We start from the raw sequence: 20,625 nt of genomic DNA on the forward strand, positions 1-20,625 counted from the left end.
TCCTATCTGTGTCATCAACTGTAGGAATTACTGAGGAATTACAGTCGATAATTCTCAAAGCTGTTCAATAATTTAGTGGGGGTTTAGACTTGTTAGTATTAAAAATGTGGATTTTTTTTTAACATTGTGATAATATACATTTAGTAACAATAAGACAAAACCGTGTGGCACAGTTACTACTGAAAATGGTTAATTGAAGATCATATTTGTCTGACTCGAATAGTTTGATGGAAACTGCAGATATGAACAGAAACAGCAATAGTTGCACATACTGTATAGTACAGTACAGTATATAATCCATGCATCACATACTTTCAATGTACATTACTTGTCGCTTTACCTGTCTCCAACAACCCATGCACTCCAAAATCTCCAAACCTATCCAAACTGGTAGCACCCTATTAACCTGCTTCTGGTCGGCAACCACTTCCTCTTCATTTTGAATCGACCGTTCTGAAGACCTAAACTTGCTATTAAAGCCTTGTCATTTTGTGGTGTAATACAGGGATCTGTATATACTGTACCTGTGTTCTGAAAATAAGCACTGTCAGTTTACCATGTGTAAACTGATTTGATTGATTGATTGATCGATCGATAGCATCCTTGCTGTTGAAAATTAAATGAAACACTGGCTTAATTGTTGGTGGCTTACTGTAATAGAAGTTAGGACATTACAAATTTCCCTCAAGATTCCCTCATTGCCATAAACATCATAGAGATAGTTGTTCGAAAGGTGCAATCTGAGAAACGTTCAAAGTGTGTTGCAACTATGAAGTTTGATGGTGCCGATTTTGGTATATCAAGCAATGTGGGGCTTCATTATACAGTCCCTTCCAAAGCAATGAACTGCTTTAATGCCTGACTTAAAGCAGCAATAACAACATAAGGTCTAGTATTGAAGACTCTTACTTTGAAAATAATAGTCTGGTGAAGAATGTTCTATGATCACCAAACTACATTAAACTTACATGCACATTGCACATACAGTATCACTGTAGTTAAGAGTACACACACCACACAGACTCAGTAATTGTACATATTGAGGGCACTGTGGAACACCGCTGCTTGCCTTCAGAGCAGGATACATCCATGCAGCAGACTTGGTATGTTTACACTTGTTTGTCCCCCCCCCCCATGGTTAGTATGTTTAAAGCTACGGTACATTTTAAATTGTTCTCGCTAAAATGACCTAACTGTAAATAAATATGGTGGAACCATAATTCACCAATGTTAAACAAAAAAGGGATAAGTTTCCTAAAAATGTAATCTGGCAACTTGCATTAAGGAATGATGGAAATACAGATTTAAAGTCATAAAACTGAACAATAAATCATGTTACATTAAAATGTGTTGAACACAACTTTTTTTCTGGATTGGTGCACCTCCCTGTACCCTTGTCTACAGCACCTGGTAACCTTTGACACTGACCTCCCCTGTTGACCTTTTAAGTAAAAACAGTCAAGTGGCTATAACAGCATAGACTTTTTAGTTAGACTAAGGATCATCCACAAATTGATGTAAATATTGTATGGGTTGGTTGGACTGACATGGCACCATTCCAAATGCAACTTTAAGGTTTAGATGTAAATACAGTTTGTAAGGGCCTCTCTTGTTTATACCATGTTTGACCTTTGAATCTTCATGGATTCCTTCTTTCCCAGAACTATAGCACACTGTTTGTATTTTTCTTCCCTGTAGAGTATATTCACTTACATATATTGTTGAAATCTGAGCTTCAGTGACCATATTTGGAAGCGAAACTGATGACCTTACAAAAAGGCCAGTTTCCTTTTCATCAGGTTCACGTTTCTACCTTGAATGTCTCCAATATACTCAAACTGTACTTACAAATATGTTATAGCTTTAATTCCTACATTTATGCAACTATCTCCAGCTACAATCCCTGTCTGTTCATTGGTTAGAGATAAGATAATTAAGAGAAAGAGGTTTGGTTGTGAAGTGAATAAAATTTGCAAGTCAACCATAACATCGCATGATCTATTATTTGTGGTATATGTACTGTATGAGAACCTGTAATGGATTTATTTTACTGCATGAGTTTTGTACAGTAGATTGAAGGTAAATATTACAGTTTAAAGTGGCAGAGTATATATATTGACTTTGCCTAGAGAGTTTTAATGTACATACATAAAAAATATCAAAATATAACAATAATAAGTTTGTTGTTTTCCTCTATTCCTTTACAGATTGTCGGCCTTTTCTTTATTGCAGCAGGTATCTGGGCATTTCACGACAGGGTAAGCAACACTTCCCTTGCATTGCATCATATCATTAAGCACTACCAAAACCATACCAATCTCAACCGTCAAATTCAATTTTTTTCAGGGGGGGGGGTTGGGCGATAATGATTAGTAAACTCAAAAGGATTTCTTAATTGGACTAAATGGAACACATACTTATGATAATATGATAACATTTTGGATACTCATGATGTATTGGAATGCTTTATTTTTCTTCATCAGGGTGTTTTTAATGAATTCCAGTCACTTAGTACCAATGAGGTCTCCTTTCTCACTGATCCTGTTATTTGGCTGTTCGTCCTCGGAGGTGTAGTTTTCATGCTGGGAACCCTCGGATGTCTGGGGGCCCTCAGAGAAAATATCTGCATGCTGAAGTGTGTAAGTACCGTACTCTTTGTACATAATCTGGCATGGTGACAGAGGTATGGATTTGAAGAATCGAAGACCAAGTATGTAAAGCCATTATGAATACGACTTATTTACTTCGCTCCTCGCTTACCTGTCTCCCCACAACCCTTCCCACTCTAACTTATGAATATGACTTATCCAAATGTATTGAGTACCAAAATGCCCTTTACTTTAGTCAAAGTAGTGTTTATTTTTTATCATCCTGCACAGAATGAATGTTAACTGTAGTGTCCTTCTTCTATTTACAGTTTAGCATAATCATGGGGCTTATACTGCTGCTGGAAATTGGAGGTGGATGTGCGATATACTTCTATCGTGCACAGGTAAGGATGCCAAATATGTTTGGGGAAAGTTATATCTCTTAATATTCCCATTCATTATTCTGGTTTTAGTCTTTTCTGAATTGTTAACTGTGTTCCAAAACAAATGGAGAGACCACACCCACCATCCCTTCCCCATTCCTCGAACATGCCCTTCACCCAACGTAAAGTTTTTCTGGGCACAATGGTTAATTATTTCCGTGTGCAAATTTATCCCTCTTCCATCTAGAGATTTTTTCCTGCGGCAATAGAATTGATCCCACCCCACCTCCATCCTCCACTCACGGCAATAGAATTGATCCCACCCCCAACCCCCATCCTCCACTCTGCCAGAAGTAAACTTTCTCTGAGCCCTGACACATTTACAAAGTAAAGCAAATGTAACTTAAAGGTTTTTCTTTCCCCTCCTTAAGTTTGCCTCTCCTGAACTTTACAGTACTTCATATCTCAGTTGGCTAGTCAGAGCTGCATTAGAGGGTCTAGATCTGCTTGAACAGTGTATAACCTTTGCAGTTTATGACATCACTGAAAATCAAATAGTATTTTTAATGCCAAGCAAATACATTCAATTGATCAGTTTCCAAAGTTTGTTTTCCTTAGAGTGACAGTGGGTGTAATAAGTGATTACTTGTACAACAGGTTTATTTCGACGAAATTATTTCCTTGTGGTACCGCATTTCATTGAAAGGTACCTGCATATTTGTACTGATTCACTGTATGTTTTGGAATATTGTGAGCACAGTAAGGGTTGCCTAGTCATAGAAGAGTTTCCACAGCTGTGTTGTGTTGACACAATGCTTGGAAGGATAATGATGGGTGTGGTGTATTGGTATTTAATTTGGTTGTAGAGATTATCTTACCATACTTTACAGGGAATCTTTCCTGAAATGATCATGGTTATTCATCCAATGTTTCTAGTCCTGTCACGGATCTCAAAGGGTTGAGGTCAGTGGTAGGTTTTATTCCACCAGGTTTTAAGTGATGTGTACTTTTTGTTTCTACAATTGCTAGGCCATTTTGGCAGGAAACTGTCAATGGCTGATATCCAGACCTACCTGTATTAGTGTACGGATTGATACTACAGACATCTTGAACTAGCCAAATTACGTACAGACATCTTGAACTAACAAAATAATGTAAAGACACATTGAACTAACAAAACTACGTACAGACACCTTGAACTAACAAATGATGTAAAGACACATTGAACTAACAAAACTACATACAGACACCTTGAACTAACAAATGATGTAAAGACACATTGAACTAACAAAATAATGTACAGACACATTGAACTAACAAAATGATGTACAGACACATTGGACTAACAAAATTACATATAGACACATTGAACTAACAAAACTACGTACAGACACAATAAACTAACAAAATTATGTATAGACACCTTGAACTAACAAGATGATGAACAGACATATTGAACTAACAAAATAATGTACAGACACATTGGACTAGCAAATATGTACAGACACATTGAACTAACAAATGATGTAAAGACACATTGAACTAACAAAATAATGTACAGACACATTGGACTAGCAAATATGTACAGACACATTGAACTAACAAGATGATGAACAGACACATTGATCTAACAAAATAATGTACAGACACATTGAACTAACAAAATAATGTAAAGACACATTGAACTAACAAATGATGTAAAGACACATTGAACTAACAAAATAATGTAAAGACACATTGAACTAACAAATGATGTAAAGACACATTGAACTAACAAAATTATGTACAGACACATTGGACTAGCAAATATGTACAGACACATTGAACTAACAAAATAATGTACAGACACATTGATCTAACAAAATGATGTAAAGACACATTGAACTAACAAAATAATGTAAAGACACATTGAACTAACAAAATAATGTACAGACACATTGAACTAACAAATGATGTAAAGACACATTGAACTAACAAAATAATGTACAGACACATTGATCTAACAAACTGATGTACACAACACATTGAACTAACAAAACTACGTACAGACACAATAAACTAACAAAATTATGTATAGACACCTTGAACTAACAAGATGATGAACAGACACATTGAACTAACAAAATAATGTAAAGACACATTGGACTAGCAAATATGTACAGACACATGGAACTAACAAATGATGTAAAGACACATTGAACTAACAAAATAATGTAAAGACACATTGAACTAACAAATGATGTAAAGACACATTGAACTAACAAAATTATGTACAGACACATTGGACTAGCAAATATGTACAGACACATTGAACTAACAAAATAATGTACAGACACATTGATCTAACAAAATGATGTAAAGACACATTGAACTAACAAAATAATGTAAAGACACCTTGAACTAACAAAATAATGTACAGACACATTGAACTAACAAATGATGTAAAGACACATTGAACTAACAAAATAATGTACAGACACATTGATCTAACAAACTGATGTACACAACACATTGAACTAACAAAACTACGTACAGACACAATAAACTAACAAAATTATGTATAGACACCTTGAACTAACAAAATGATGAACAGACACATTGAACTAACAAAATAATGTAAAGACACAGTGAACTAACACAATAATGTACAGACACATTGAACTAACAAATGATGTAAAGACACATTGAACTAACAAAATAATGTACAGACACATTGGACTAGCAAATATGTACAGACACATTGAACTAACAAAATTACATATAGACACATTGAACTAACAAAACTACGTACAGACACAATAAACTAACAAAATTATGTATAGACACATTGAACTAACAAAATAATGTAAAGACACATTGGACTAGCAAATATGTACAGACACATTGAACTAACAAAATAATGTAAAGACACATTGATCTAACAAACTGATGTACACAACACATTGAACTAACAAAACTACGTACAGACACAATGAACTAACAAAATGATGTAAAGACACATTGAACTAACAAAATTATGTACAGACACATTGGACTAGCAAATATGTACAGACACATTGAACTAACAAAATTACATATAGACACATTGAACTAACAAAACTACGTACAGACACAATAAACTAACAAAATTATGTATAGACACATTGAACTAACAAAATAATGTACAGAAACATTGAACTAACAAAATAATGTACAGACACATTGGACTAGCAAATATGTACAGAAACATTGAACTAACAAAATAATGTACAGACACATTGAACTAACAAAATGATGTAAAGACACATTGGACTAGCAAAACTACGTACAGACACAATGAACTAACAAAATGATGTAAAGACACATTGAACTAACAAATAATGTAAAGACACATTGAACTAACAAATAATGTAAAGACACATTGAACTAACAAAATTATGTACAGACACATTGGACTAGCAAATATGTACAGACACATTGAACTAACAAAATTACATATAGACACATTGAACTAACAAAACTACGTACAGACACAATAAACTAACAAAATTATGTATAGACACATTGAACTAACAAAATAATGTACAGAAACATTGAACTAACAAAATAATGTACAGACACATTGGACTAGCAAATATGTACAGACACATTGAACTAACAAAATAATGTACAGACACATTGATCTAACAAACTGATGTACACAACACATTGAACTAACAAAACTACGTACAGACACAATGAACTAACAAAATGATGTAAAGACACATTGAACTAACAAATGATGTAAAGACACATTGAACTAACAAAATAATGTAAAGACACATTGAACTAACAAAACTACGTACAGACACATTGAACTAACAAAATAATGTAAAGACACATTGAACTAACAAAATAATGTATAGACACATTGAACTAACAAAATAATGTAAAGACACATTGAACTAACAAAATAATGTAAAGACACATTGAACTAACAAAACGATGTACAGACACATTGAACTAACAAATTGATGTACAGAAACATCGAACTAACAAACTGATGTACAGACACATTGAACTAACAAAATAATGTAAAGACACATTAAACTAACAAAATAATGTACAGACACATTGAACTAACACACTGATGTACAGACACATCGAACTAACAAAATAATGTAAAGACACATTGAACTTACAAAATATTGTAAAGACACATTGAACTAACAAATGATGTAAAAACACATTGAACTAACAAAATAATGTAAAGACACATTGAACTAACAAAATAATGTACAGACAACTTGAACTAACAAAATATATACCGACACATTGGACTAACAAAATGATATACAGACAGATACAGTGTCTCTACTTTTTCTACTGTCTAAGCTTTTGAAAAAGTGTGCTAGTAATACTACTTTTCTAACAAAATGAACATGATTCCTACAAATAAAACTGCAAGTGATGCATCAGATTTTTAAAATCAGTCAGTTTGTATTGCAGTTGTTATTATTGCTCCTGTGTGTGCATATATCCTGTCTGAGATAAGATGGTTGCCAGACATATTTTTGCACCAGAGTTCCCACTTTTGTACTCCACCAATTTGATAACCTCTCCTACCTACAAATAAATCATTACTCACCCACCCACACAACTACCCAGTACGCATCACACTGGCGGTCCGCTGGCGTAAAAACGCTGGCGGTAAAACGCTGGAGGTCCGCCAACGGACCGATAGACATTGCTGCTTGGAAAAACCCAGCGTATTGCCGACAGCGGACCAACAGCGTATCGACGTCGTAAAAAAGCCGGCGGTTACACGCTGGAGGTCCGCCAACGGACCGATAGACATTGCTGCTTGGAAAAACCCAGCGTATTGCCGACAGCGGACCAACAGCGTATCGACGTCGTTAAAAAGCCGGCGGTTACACGCTGGAGGTCCGCCAACGGACCGATAGACATTGCTGCTTAGAAAAAACCCAGCGTATTGCCGACAGCGGACCAACAGCGTATCAACGTCGTAAACAAGCCGGTGGTTTCACGCTGGAGGTCCGCCAACGGACCGATAGACATTGTTGCTTGGAAAAACCTAGCAGAATTCCGACAGCAGACCGACAGCGTAACGCCGTAGAAAATTTCCCACAAATATTATGTTATGAAAGTCACTCAGCAATTTACACAAGTTCACATACACATTGACCATCGGGTCTGTCCAAAATTTTAAGTCTCTATGTGAAAGTTTAGTTAAAGATGAGTTTCTATTAAACTATTTTACCCGTGCTTTTTGTATATATTTGTTCCTGTGGAGAGAAAAATTAAGAATACTTGGATTTTGTGTAGTATTATAGGCCAGGTTTAGGTGCGGCTGCATGGGCTTATACGTTATTAGGCAACGGCTGGTGGTCCGCTAACGGACCGATAGATATTACAGCTGGCTTGTAAGTCCAGCGGAATGCCGACAGCAGTACCGCCGGAGGAAATATTGGATAGCTTTTGTGCAGAATTGGCGGGAAGTTACCTTACCAAACTGGCACAATTAACAGAATAATATTTTCCTAAAACCTATATTCGCCAATAACTATAAGGTAATTAAAGATTGAGCTAACTCAAAGTAGTTAAATGTTGCTTACCATCCAATGTTATATATATTATCATACACTACATAATATTTGAAGGGGAAAAAAATACTGATCGAACGAGTCTGACGGATACCACATGAAGAAATCTTGGCAAGCATTTGGGCAAAATGGGCGGGTAATACCCTTAACCACAGGAACACTTACAAAATAATATTTTCAACAAATTCAAATTCTGAAATAAATATTAGCAATAACGTTATAAGCGATATTCAAATACTTTAATTAATTTCAACTATCCCAAGAAGTATTTATTAATCAACAATTTAGCGTAGTTGAGAGAAAACAGTTCAGAAAACATTTTTCACTGATCGAACGAGCCTAGTATAACTGGCATCCAATCGCTAAACCGCAATGCTCAGTGTCCTCAGATATAGCAGCTAGTTTGAAAAGCGGTCGCTTTCGTAATCCGTTACAACTCTTTCGATGTTGGATATCCTGATCAATTGTTTTGAAAGTACTTGCAGTCTGCAGATACAAATTTGCTTAAGAGGTATGTACCTGTTTTTTCTTACTAAGGGTTGACAGTTGTACATTTGATTTCGCAAGTATTTGAAGTGACTATTTTTTAAATAAACTTAGACGTAATCTAGCGTTAGGCTAGAATGTATCGCTTAATGAGAAGCCTTTCGCGGTGTATGAATTACACCTAGCCTACATTTGTAGGTGTTAATTGTGTTAGGCTGAGCAATAACGATCACACATAAAGGTAAACTAATGACCGTTGTTTGTATAATAGCTAGGTTATGCAATGTTATGCCGAAACATTTGTTTGCTGACTGTATTAGAAGAAAACTGTTATCTGCAGAAGGTTAATACTGTTAATATTACTAGATGACTATGGAAGGCTTCCTCCTAATTTTAAATATCATATTCTGAAATATATATTACTTTACTAGTAGTACAGTACTACTACTAGTTACTACTAGTAGTGGTAGTACACTAGTACTAGGGGCCTAGGCCTAGTTTTAAATCATTTGGTATGTTACAGTATTGAAAAATCATGGTCATCCATAACTTTTAAGAAATAATGTGCTGTTTTATTTGTTTATAGCTAGGCCTAGGCCTAGGCTAGTTAAGAAGGTAAAGACTCAATGTTAAAACCTTATTAATAATAATATAAGTATGGTTGTTTTTAAATATCAGGAATGGGTTGGTGGTTAAATCTTTTTGGATTTCATGTTTAGTGCTTAGGCTTCAAAGTTTTTGTGACAAATTAAGCATTTTGGAGAACAATAGGTCATCGTCATCATAGTTTATGAGTACTCCTGTGGAGTATAGTGATACCCAGTAGCGTAGGAAGGTACTTTTGAGTGGGGGGCTGAAGACTGATGGCCGGCCTGGGGGGAGGGTGCAATATGGTACACTTCAACACCCACTCAATTTTGTAAACTTAATTTTGTATTGTCACCTGGCCTTAGATGCAATTTGGTGCTCCAAGTGAGATTTTTTTCTCATTTGGGAATGAAAAAGGGGTTTTCTGACTTGCGAAGCCAGGGGGGGGGGGGGGGGAGGGCGTAATGATACTTCCGCCCCTCCACATTTTTCACTGGGGGGCTGGCGCCCCCATCCCCCCCCGGTTCCTACGCTCTTGGTGATACCAACCAACACGATAATGAAAAATATTTCATATCTAGCCTCTAGGCTTCTAAAAAAATTGTGGCTGCCTTATCTCTTTTTGTTGCTTTTTGTCTTAGCTACTGTCAATTTGAAATATTTGCATTGGGTCTATTCCATGTGCTCAGTTTCTGGTGAATCATTCTGCACATGATTTCCAAGAAAATAACTGCCTACATTGAAGTGATCCTCAGTTAAAGTAAAGTATATTTGCCCAATAGCTGAACTGCCTCTGTGCTATGTCTGTACTGCGTGCCACTATTTAACTCTATGGAAAGTTACTTTAAAGGGTTCAAAGTTTAAAGTGCTGCGGGGAGAACTGTTTAAATTCCTTGGCAATAAATCATTGAAAGCATAGTTAGTAGAGGTAGTTTAGGTTCAATTTGCCCCTCTATTGTATTCCCAGATGAATTAAATGGCAATGAAAGTAGATACAACTTTCGGCAAGCAGGAGGGTATGTTATTCTGTTTAAAAAGCTCTGCAGACAGAGTAACGAATAACATGATTTGTCTGTATTTGATGATGTAAATTTGACCTTATATAATAGTTCTCCCCCCCCCCCAAAAAAAAAATTAATCCAAGGGTTAATGCCCATTGTTAGTAATGGATACAGAATGAAGAGCTCTAGATTATTGTTTTTGGTTCTTATTTTGCAGTAGATTAACGGAAAAAATGACTCATGTGAAATCCCTGGCGAACTAAACAAGGAAAATACAAAATGAGGTTGATGGGCATGTCAACACTGTTTTACAAGAAACATGCAATAATGATAACAACTTTGAGCTGCATGATGACACAGTTGAAGTTAAGAGTGAAAGGCTTCTAAGTATATAAAGGAGTGACAGATAGCCATTCCTCTCCTGCACAATATGTTGTTGTGAACTTATTTACTGTTAACTTTAATTTGAAGTATGGAAACACCAAAGTATGCTGCTGTTGTTGTTTTTTGAGGAAGATGGAGTCAGCAGATTAAATCACAATTTATCAATTTTTCCAGATCAGGATTTCAGGAACTAAGTTAGAAGCCAGCGCGTTACTATTCCTGTGGGATCTTTGGAGGAATTTAATAACCTGGATGACTCTATTGAAACAAACAAGGCTTTGGAAAGATATTTGGTAAGTCAGTTTAAAAGTGTAAGGAAAGTAATCAGAAAACAGTTTTCCAGAGTGTAATGTTAGTTTATCATTATAAATTTGAAGCCAAGTCAGGTTTTATTGTGTCAGTGGTCTGTACAAAATAAAATATTTCCTGAGGGGCTAATTTCCTTTTCCTGGGAGAAAATTAAAACTCTAAGGTAGTAACAGACATGAAAGCATTTAGGTAACAAGAGTTTGGCCAGAAATGATTTTACATTGCGGTGCATTCTACAAAAGTGGGCTGTTAAATCAATCTTGTTTTTGACTGGACCCAGAAAGGAACATTGCAGCACTGCATTGCTAGTTCCTCTTAAAATATTGATAAGAAATTAGCAAAAGATGCCAAAGTTTGGATGAAATAGAATTACTTGAATATTTCTGTTTGTATAATAATTATTGAATGGTTTCTGATTAACTTTTCTTTCTTTTTGTTGTTTCAAGAAGAGAAGACTATCAATTCTTGGTGGCAACACGTTGAAGGAGTGCGTTAAAAGAATCATGGGTGATTTATTGGCAAATGCAGTTGCTACCACACTGAACTGGACATGTACCACTGGGAAAACAGCCTTTGCGAAGCTGCATGTATGAAAGTGAGTTTATATGTGTCATTTTTGTTTTCAGCAGCAGTGAAGAGAACCTTGAGTTGTGGGGAGGGGGTTGTGCATTTGACTCATGGATCGGCCAGCTTTTCAATGCAAAACCCCATCAACGAGAATTCTTGCTTTAATATACATTGAATTCTGGTCATTTAAATAAGTTACTACAAATATATTTTGATGTAAGATGTGTTGTTTCAGATGCAGTTGAAAAGCAGCATTCAGCATTGATTTTAAAGTTAATTCACCATATGATTTTATTGACCAGTCCATTGTCACTTTCTTTCCCAATTGATGGGACCTGGATTTGCAACAGTAATGCATGTGTTCAGTATAAAATGAAAGAAGGTGACTGTCAAATGCAAAGGAAATATTTCGTATATCACTGAAAAAATGGTAAATGTGTGAAAATGTGAATAATGTAGTTTAACCAATTGTGATCATAATGTGAGACCCCAGCCGATACTCATAGCTAGTGTTACAGTTGGCACAGTAATTATCAAAAAGATGTGACACGTTGAACTAAGAGTCAGATAGGTGAAAATTTGCAGTAATTTAAAAATAAAATTTTTAGTATATTAAATTTTATAATTATTTATTTATTTTTTTAAATTTGCATTTACAAAAAACTTGCCACCTGTAACACATGTGTAACGAGCAGTTACAGTAGTAACTGATGCATGGTTGTGGAACATGAACAGTAGTAACTGTCCTAGCTATGAGTATCGGGTAACCCATTATTGGCTTCATTTTACTGCTTGTGTAGAATGCAATCTTTTATGTAATGTTTTGTGTAATGTGTTTTGTATTAACAGAAGCTGTACGGAGGAACTGCTCAATCGACTTCATCTGATATTCAGGCGGCGGTGGTTAGATTTCTGAAGGATGCATCTGATTGTGAGGGAGGGCGAAAATCTCGGACTTCACCACAAATAGTTGACGAGTGAATTTCTTTAGTGCTGTTGCAATATTTAACGCTGGAACTCATTTTCTCGCTTTGTAATTTATAGGCGTAATAAAATGATAGCAACTAATTTCACTGTGTTAGTCATTATTTCTTCATATGTAACCGCATGTGTAATTCAGTAAAATCTGCAGGTAGACCAATAGCTCTGTTCTAGTAGTACACCCCAAACAAGCTGGCACTCTTGCTAGCATTCCCTTGACAATGTGCTGGGACAAAACCCGATATTTGACGGACAGTTTTCTACCGGAACACAGATATTTGGTTAGCAATTCATGTGAATATCTCTGCCTAGCGGGTTGCTGGCGAAATACCAGATTTGGGCTAGCAGGTCGCCAGAACACTGGATATTAGCTAGTGGATAGCCAGTGGCTCTCTCTGACAGAAATTCAGCGGTACTCCGGTGGTAAGCTTGCGTTTCTCCGGCGGTCTGCTGGTAGTACACCGGCGGAAAACTGGCGTTTCTTCGGCGGTCTGCTGGTGGAACACTGACGGTACACCAGCGGTACGCTGGCGTTTCTTTGGCGGTCTACTGGTGGAACACCGGCGGTACGCTGGAGTTTCTTCGGCGGTCTGCCGGTGGAACACTGGCGGTACACCGGCGGAACGCTGGCGTTTCTTCGGCGGTACGCTGGCGTTTCTCTGGCGGTCTACTGGTGGATCACTGGCGGTACACCGGCGGTACGCCGGCGTTTCTTCGGCGGTCTGCTTGTGAAACACTGGCGGTACGTCGGCGGTACGCTGGCGTTTCTCCGGCGGTCTTCTGGCGTAGTCGCCGGCGGACCGCCGGATTAAAGCCGGCCAAATCTCTGGCGTTCCGCCGGCTTTCCCCGCCGGTGGACCGCCAGTGGTGCAGCTGGCGGGCCGCCGGTGGACCGCTAGCATGATGTTATCTGGGTACCCATCCACACCTACTCACCCTATCTACAGGTCACGATTCTTGCTGGTATGGAATCAAATTGGACCTAATATTGTCAGAGCTGAAGCTGTAAGGATAAACACTACCAATTTAAACTTTTGGCAGTTTATGAAGACCTAGGTCAGAAGGATCAGTTTCCATATTATAATGATTTCTAAACTTCAGCCAGTAGCTATAAGCACAGAATAAAACTAGACCCATCCAGATGACCTAGTACACATCTATCAATAAATGGTAGTTTGCAGATAGTTTACTTTATCATGGTGAGGTACAGTACATGCTTTTCTAATGTTTTTTAACCACTTATAGCAGATATGTCTAGAGTAAACTTTCAGACCAACATAAAAATTTGCTGTCTGAACTTTGATTACAAACAGTCACAGATAACATTACTAACCTTTCATGCATGAAATGATGTGCCTAATTTTTTTTCTCTTGTTGACCAAATTTGCTGCTTATTATTTACAAGTGTTTATTTTTGGTCCAACCTCAAATATATTTTACACAATACTTTAATACACACGTAACGTAATACTTCATATGTATACAGGGAATACCTTGCATATATTATATCAATGGACTGTTTACAATATTTGATTATTATATATATATATACCTGTATCATATGTTTTCTCTGAAAGATTGTAAAATTACATTGTGATAGTTTTATTCCATCAATATTTTTTGTAACATGAGAAAGGCAGGAGTTCTTTGTCTCTAAGGGCATTCTTCAAACTTGGATTTATTCCTACCAGTATACATATTCGTTTCAGAAATTTGGAAATATATATATATATATTTATATATATATATATATATACATATACTGCCGAATTCAGTATGTACCTGCGCAAGCCTTGCCAGTTTTAAAACATCGCTGAAAACATATGATTTTAGAATTGCCTTTGATGTTTGAATTGTACAGTATCTTTGTTTCACCATAGCTTTAATGTATTTTTCTATCCTGTTATAGGTTTTATGGTGAATACCATTTAGGCGATATTTTTCTTCTATTTGCTTTTGAATTTGAATAAAAAAGCAATTGACAAACAAAATTGGATGTTTGAAAGTAATGAAAAACATATTTTTGATGTTCAGACTGCTGATTCAGATATTCAGACGCTAAACAATGAAAGAATATAGTATTAAGTAATCAAGATTTAGAATGGCTTTGTTTGTCACCAAGTCCTGCCATAATAAATTACTTTTGAATAGACAAATATCCTGTTTGATAAATTACTGACGTAAATCACACCTTGGACTTGCCATTGAATTTGCATTTGTAGTATTGTTAAACAGTTCCATTGGGGGAGAGTCTGTTGATCATGGAAAATAAGCCTCAATGACGGGAAAAGGGTTAATTCAACAATTTCCTGAACTGCTGTAAGATATTGACGGAGAGAACGTAAATTTGATCTTGTTCCATGTTTGCTGGTTATCAGATACAGGATGGTCGCACTCTTTCAGTTTTTCCAGATTCAATGTGTGTTTTTTTTTATGATGTTCACAGGGTAAAATAATGTCTTTCTTTGATCACAATATTGCATGCTAGCCTTGTCATGGAGTTTATATACCAGGTTTTTTATATTTTTGTTTGACTGAAAGCTGGATATCTAATCTGTGGACACATAATTTTTCACAAAATCATTATTTTCAAGTCTAAGGATGATTCATTAATGGTATTAGCAATTGATCAATATGTTGGCAACTGATCAATATGTTGATAATTGATATTATAAGGCACAAGGCACTGTGTCAAATAGAAACACTGTAGCATCTGCAAAATACCCGGTAGCAAGGCTGAACCAATATCAAATAATAGAGAATTTACTTGGCTCCTAGCTTACCTGTCTCCCCACAACCTTAGCACCTGCACCGTAGCATCTGCAAAATACCTGGTACCAAGGCTGAACCAATATGAAATAATAGAGATTATCTTGGCAAACCAGCAGTGTCTATTGTGTGAAACTGCACAGCACAAAAGATTATATCCCACACAGCATAACTAACGAATGCTGCAGCCACACAGCGACCTGCTTTTGACACAGGGAAGTCCTAACTAATGTATGCAGTGTATCTATAGGCTTTACCAGTCAAGTTTCGCTCAAATAACAAAGCAAATATTAACGATTCGAAGCTTCCCAGTCCCTCTTTTTACATGTGATTTATACTTATATGAAGAAGTGTCTTGACCAGGAAGTACGTACAGTATATATATCGAGAACCAAGATGTACTCATTAAACAATAGCTTCGTTAAATCTTTGTTTGGTACAAACCTCTACAGAGGTCAATTGTAATCTTACTTTCTGTAATTGTTCATTAGATTTGGTATTAAATTGCAGACCAAAATTTTATTATCAAATACATTTGTACCTCTTTAGCGTTCCTAATGTTGCACTTTAATTATATATCTTCTTTTTTTTTCCCCCCCTCTTTCCATCCAGATTCAGGCACAGTTTCAAAAGTCCTTAACAGATGTGACCATAACAGATTACAGAGAAAATGCTGATTTCCAGGATCTCATAGACGCATTACAATCCGGTGTACGTTCTTCTTTATAAATCTGCTTTTCTCTTTTTGTTCCCGAAGTAAAGATTCAAATCATCAAGATAGATAAAGATAAGCTCAAAAGATATTGTCAGTCATTTGTCCTCTTATCACAACAAATGCTTATTTTATCACAAAATAGAAAGTCTGATAAATTTTCAAAACAAATATAAGCTGTTAAGGGCTTATGGCACTTTCATAGCAGATGAACTTTGACCGTATCTATTTTGAGTTGAAGTATTTGGGTTTAAAATTTGAAAATTTGAGACAAGAGTAAGGTCCATTACTCAGCTGTTTACAACTTTGGGATGAGATGAACTAATTGGATAAGGAATGGAGTAGGAAGTGAAATATATAATTTTACTGTTGTATACAGATTCATCTGTATCATAAAACAGGATGTGTTTGATATAAGTGACATGTAGACTAGTCAGTTGTGATAATACTTCCAAATCTGTCCACTTTGTGGTGGTTAATGCCCAAAATTCAAATACAATGTTATCGAGTACTTTCTTGTAAGCCACAAGAGATGCAGTTATCAGTTACATACCTGAACCACTTGTTGATAATTTTAAGATTTTCATTCAATCCTATAAAATCAAATTAGAAACATTTGCTTTTAAACTTGTTCCTGGTTTGATATTCTTATAAACGATGAAGCTATGTACAGTGGTCTTGAATGGACATATGAGCTGAAGACTTGTTAACTATTAAAGTATATATGCTATGACATCACAATCGATTAAAACTGCAAACCCAATATTGATTAAATGGAAGACAGCTGCTCAATATTTAAAAATTTAGTCATGATTTGACTTTGTGAAACTTGATAACTGATATCATGTAGTTGATTTGCTGTCAAGCTAAATGTAACATTGCAATTCCAATAAGCTATGAAGATATACAAGATAATGACAGTCCACAAGCACAGACAAGCTTCGATGGTGTTTGTTTCATAACTGTATGTCTCTTCAGGACTACCATAGCCCTCAGAGCAAGTGAACTGATTGTTATGACATACAACGGTATATTAAACATGCTAATGAAGAAGACACCCAATTTATGCTTGGTGCTCAACTTCCATTTGTGGGAGAAAGCTTACTTTGCAAACAAACCTAGCACCTTTGGCGTTCCTCATGGGGCCAGCAATGGTTCCACCTGACAGTGATACTTGAGGGTATGTACTGAGTCACGTAGGTGGAAAGGTGGTACAGGTCGAATCATGAAACTATTTTGAAAGGTGGTGTCAGTTTTCACGGTGATTGATATGTTGTATCAGGAACCAATCCTGTGGTATTCCTGGGACGATGGATTGTCTTCCAGACAAACAAATGCACACACCCAGATATATTTACACTAAAGCCATAAAGTTGACAAGAAGTGGGAACAATTCAAAGGTTAAAAGGGATGACATGTCTCTGTCTGTGGGTTTAAATGCTTTGTGAGTTGTTGTTTGAACATGCAGTAAGGTGTTACTATAAGTTCTTGACACACATAATGAGGTATTACTAGGAATAATAGTTAACCTTTATATGAACTGACAAACTATACTCTCTATCTGAGAAATAATGTAACTATTTTCCTTGTCATAGTGTCCAGTTCTTCTTGCTGAAGGTTTTCCTTTACTTTACTTCTACAACTGGAAGACTATTATCGATATTCATCAGGGTAACCAGTGAACTACTGGTAGGGTTCCTGTTGCCTTCGTAACAACACTGTTGTTTGGTAGTCGTCACAAGTGTTCACAAAATACAGTAGAACATTACTGTAATTTCATTGACACTGAAAGGTATTCATGCACTCATGCAGTGGAGTAAATGAGCATTGATAATAATAGAAATTCCATTGGCCACTGTGGGCATCCAATACAGGTGAACAACATTTAAAGATCTGCTTTATTGGTTCCAATTATAGCACGCTATAGCTTTGTAGGAAAGTTTTGTGATCATGTAATCAACCTGCCACGATCGTAAATCCACCTCAGGCTCTACAATTAGCCTGCATAGCCTCTTAACAAACACAAAGACCCTCATACAAGAAAACATATGTTGCAGGCGTTGCAGACTAATTGGTAAAAAGAGGTCATTATACCACAAAGGCAGGTCGATTATGTAATCTCAGGAAACCTTTCCATGATAGCGTGCTATTGTTGGGGTCTATACAGCACACCTTTAAATCTATTATTATTTTTTTTCATTTTTCAGCTTTCTTGTTGTGGTGTCAATTCCTATGAAGACTGGGATAATAATATTTATTTCAACTGTAGTGGTCCTGCCAATAACCCTGAAGCCTGTGGTGTGCCTTTCTCCTGTTGTATACCGGATCAAGCAGTAAGATTTTATAAATTCACCACATAGATGTGGTCGTCTTTTACAACCACTCCTGTTTATTACAAATTTTACGGAAGCTCAGATTTTGTACCACTCCCAGAGATATTTCCGTGTTCTACAAGGATATCCACAAAATCTAAAACAGTTTGAACATATATGTAAACAGACGCGGACAATGCAGGCCTAGAATTTTACCATTTCTTAATCAAAGTTCTCATATGCATTTTCCTGAATTACAACACACATCAGTCACTGTACAGGTTTTTGAGAACAGCTAATCATAATATGTGTTGATAATAACAGTAATACAGGACTAAATGTTTAGGTACAGAAATTATGCAGATTCTATGAGAGCAGCTAATCATATTATTTGTTGATAATAAGCAGTAATACAGGACTAATGTTTAGGTACATAAATCAGTTGTACAGGCTTGGTTAGAATGGTGTTAATTCAAACCCAGTACATAATACAGGCTTATTAGCAAACTATTTTCAATGAAATCATAAATATACAAGGGAAAGTAAAACCATATGCTGTTCAATTTTGTGTATGTCTTTCTTTACCTGTGTTGTTGTTGTTATCAATGCTATACATTGCTACACAGTGTACACGTTGGTAACAAGAATAAGACTAGACATCGATTTTGAAAAGAGATGTTGATTGTTTTACTCTTCTCATGCAAATGAACCAAATTGTAATACTCAAAATATGCCCTGTTAAGAGATAAATTGTTTTGAAATTTGACTGAAAATGGATGCCTTGTTTAGAACGATGTTTAAATATCTTTTTAATTCTCATCATTTACCATCTAATTTAGAGCGGAGTAGCCAACACCCAGTGCGGTTATGGAGTTCGTTCCCCCGAACAACAAGTAAGTTGCAGTGTGTCATGTGAAACATTTCTTTTGCAGAAATTTGGATCGGTCGTAATCAGCCATTACTAATCTGTTCGATTAATAGGAAACATGGTGCATAAATAGATTACATTGGGCTACAAGAAGAAAAACAGTATTATGCACTAGATATTAATATATTATTAACCAAAACAATCGGTAAAATTTTGTTTCTGTGCATCTGCTTGTTCAGATGCAGTTATGGTTAAATTGTGTACTCCAGATGTTGGGTACATTTTGATTCACTGAAAGTATTCATTCATTATGTCACGACTAAAACATGTTACGTCCTTCAAACAGTGCCAGTCTTTATAAAAATCTAGTTTGACTTCCTCGGATAAACAGGGAGCTAGTCGGTTCCGCCTTTTAGAATTGTTTTTACGAAACAATTAAAAAAAAAAATTTAAGTTGATATTTGCATAGAGAAAGTATATATTGCAAATGGAGCGAGATTCTTGAAATATGCCATCAAACCAGAACTTCATTTAAAAACCATTTTAGGTGTTTCACTGATATAATGTTGATGTGACGGAGTGTCGTTATGGAATCCATAATCAATACAGTTAAGAGCATGTTTAAGTCAGAAGGGATTTCTGAAAGATTAACTGGGTTAGCAGGGCCATTTTCGGGCACTTACATTCTATACACTGACTTAACAATTTTTTTGATATATATGTATAATCCTGTCATAGGCTGATCAATTGCATACGTCATAAAACTTCCCAGGGGAATTCCCATCAAAAATATCTCACAGAGTTGAAAGGCAGCTTAAATTTTAAAGGCTTTCAAAAGGAGAAAAAAAAAAGTAAAAGAAAAAAACAGGTCATGTAAAAGTTATGCAAATTTGAAATCTTTGGGGAATTCATCTAGCATTCCAAGTGGTCTGCTAGTGCACGTTTGCCATTAAATTCAGCCTCCCAATGTAATGTACCGTTGACTGTTCATGGCTGGGTGACAAATGTTTTGAAGGTAAAATATGAAAACCAGACGAAGCACTTTCAAACCTCTGAGATCATCGTCAGAGTAGGTATTCTGAAAATGAATGTTTC

General features: G+C 36.0%; 1 protein-coding gene across 2 annotated transcripts in view; it reads left to right on the plus strand.

Moving 5' to 3' along the window:
- Positions 1-20,625, plus strand: part of LOC139968617 (tetraspanin-17-like) — a 43,719-nt gene that overhangs the window by 15,760 nt on the left and 7,334 nt on the right. For both annotated transcript variants that reach the window (XM_071972793.1, XM_071972794.1), the window contains exons 3-8: positions 2,208-2,258; positions 2,484-2,639; positions 2,918-2,992; positions 16,251-16,349; positions 18,558-18,683; positions 19,502-19,555. In XM_071972793.1, the coding sequence (XP_071828894.1) occupies positions 2,208-2,258; positions 2,484-2,639; positions 2,918-2,992; positions 16,251-16,349; positions 18,558-18,683; positions 19,502-19,555 (561 nt within the window). The remainder of the gene's footprint in view (positions 1-2,207; positions 2,259-2,483; positions 2,640-2,917; positions 2,993-16,250; positions 16,350-18,557; positions 18,684-19,501; positions 19,556-20,625) is intronic.

Source organism: Apostichopus japonicus, chromosome 6 (genome assembly GCF_037975245.1).
Source record: "Apostichopus japonicus isolate 1M-3 chromosome 6, ASM3797524v1, whole genome shotgun sequence".
Classification (NCBI taxonomy): Eukaryota; Metazoa; Echinodermata; class Holothuroidea; order Aspidochirotida; family Stichopodidae; genus Apostichopus; species Apostichopus japonicus.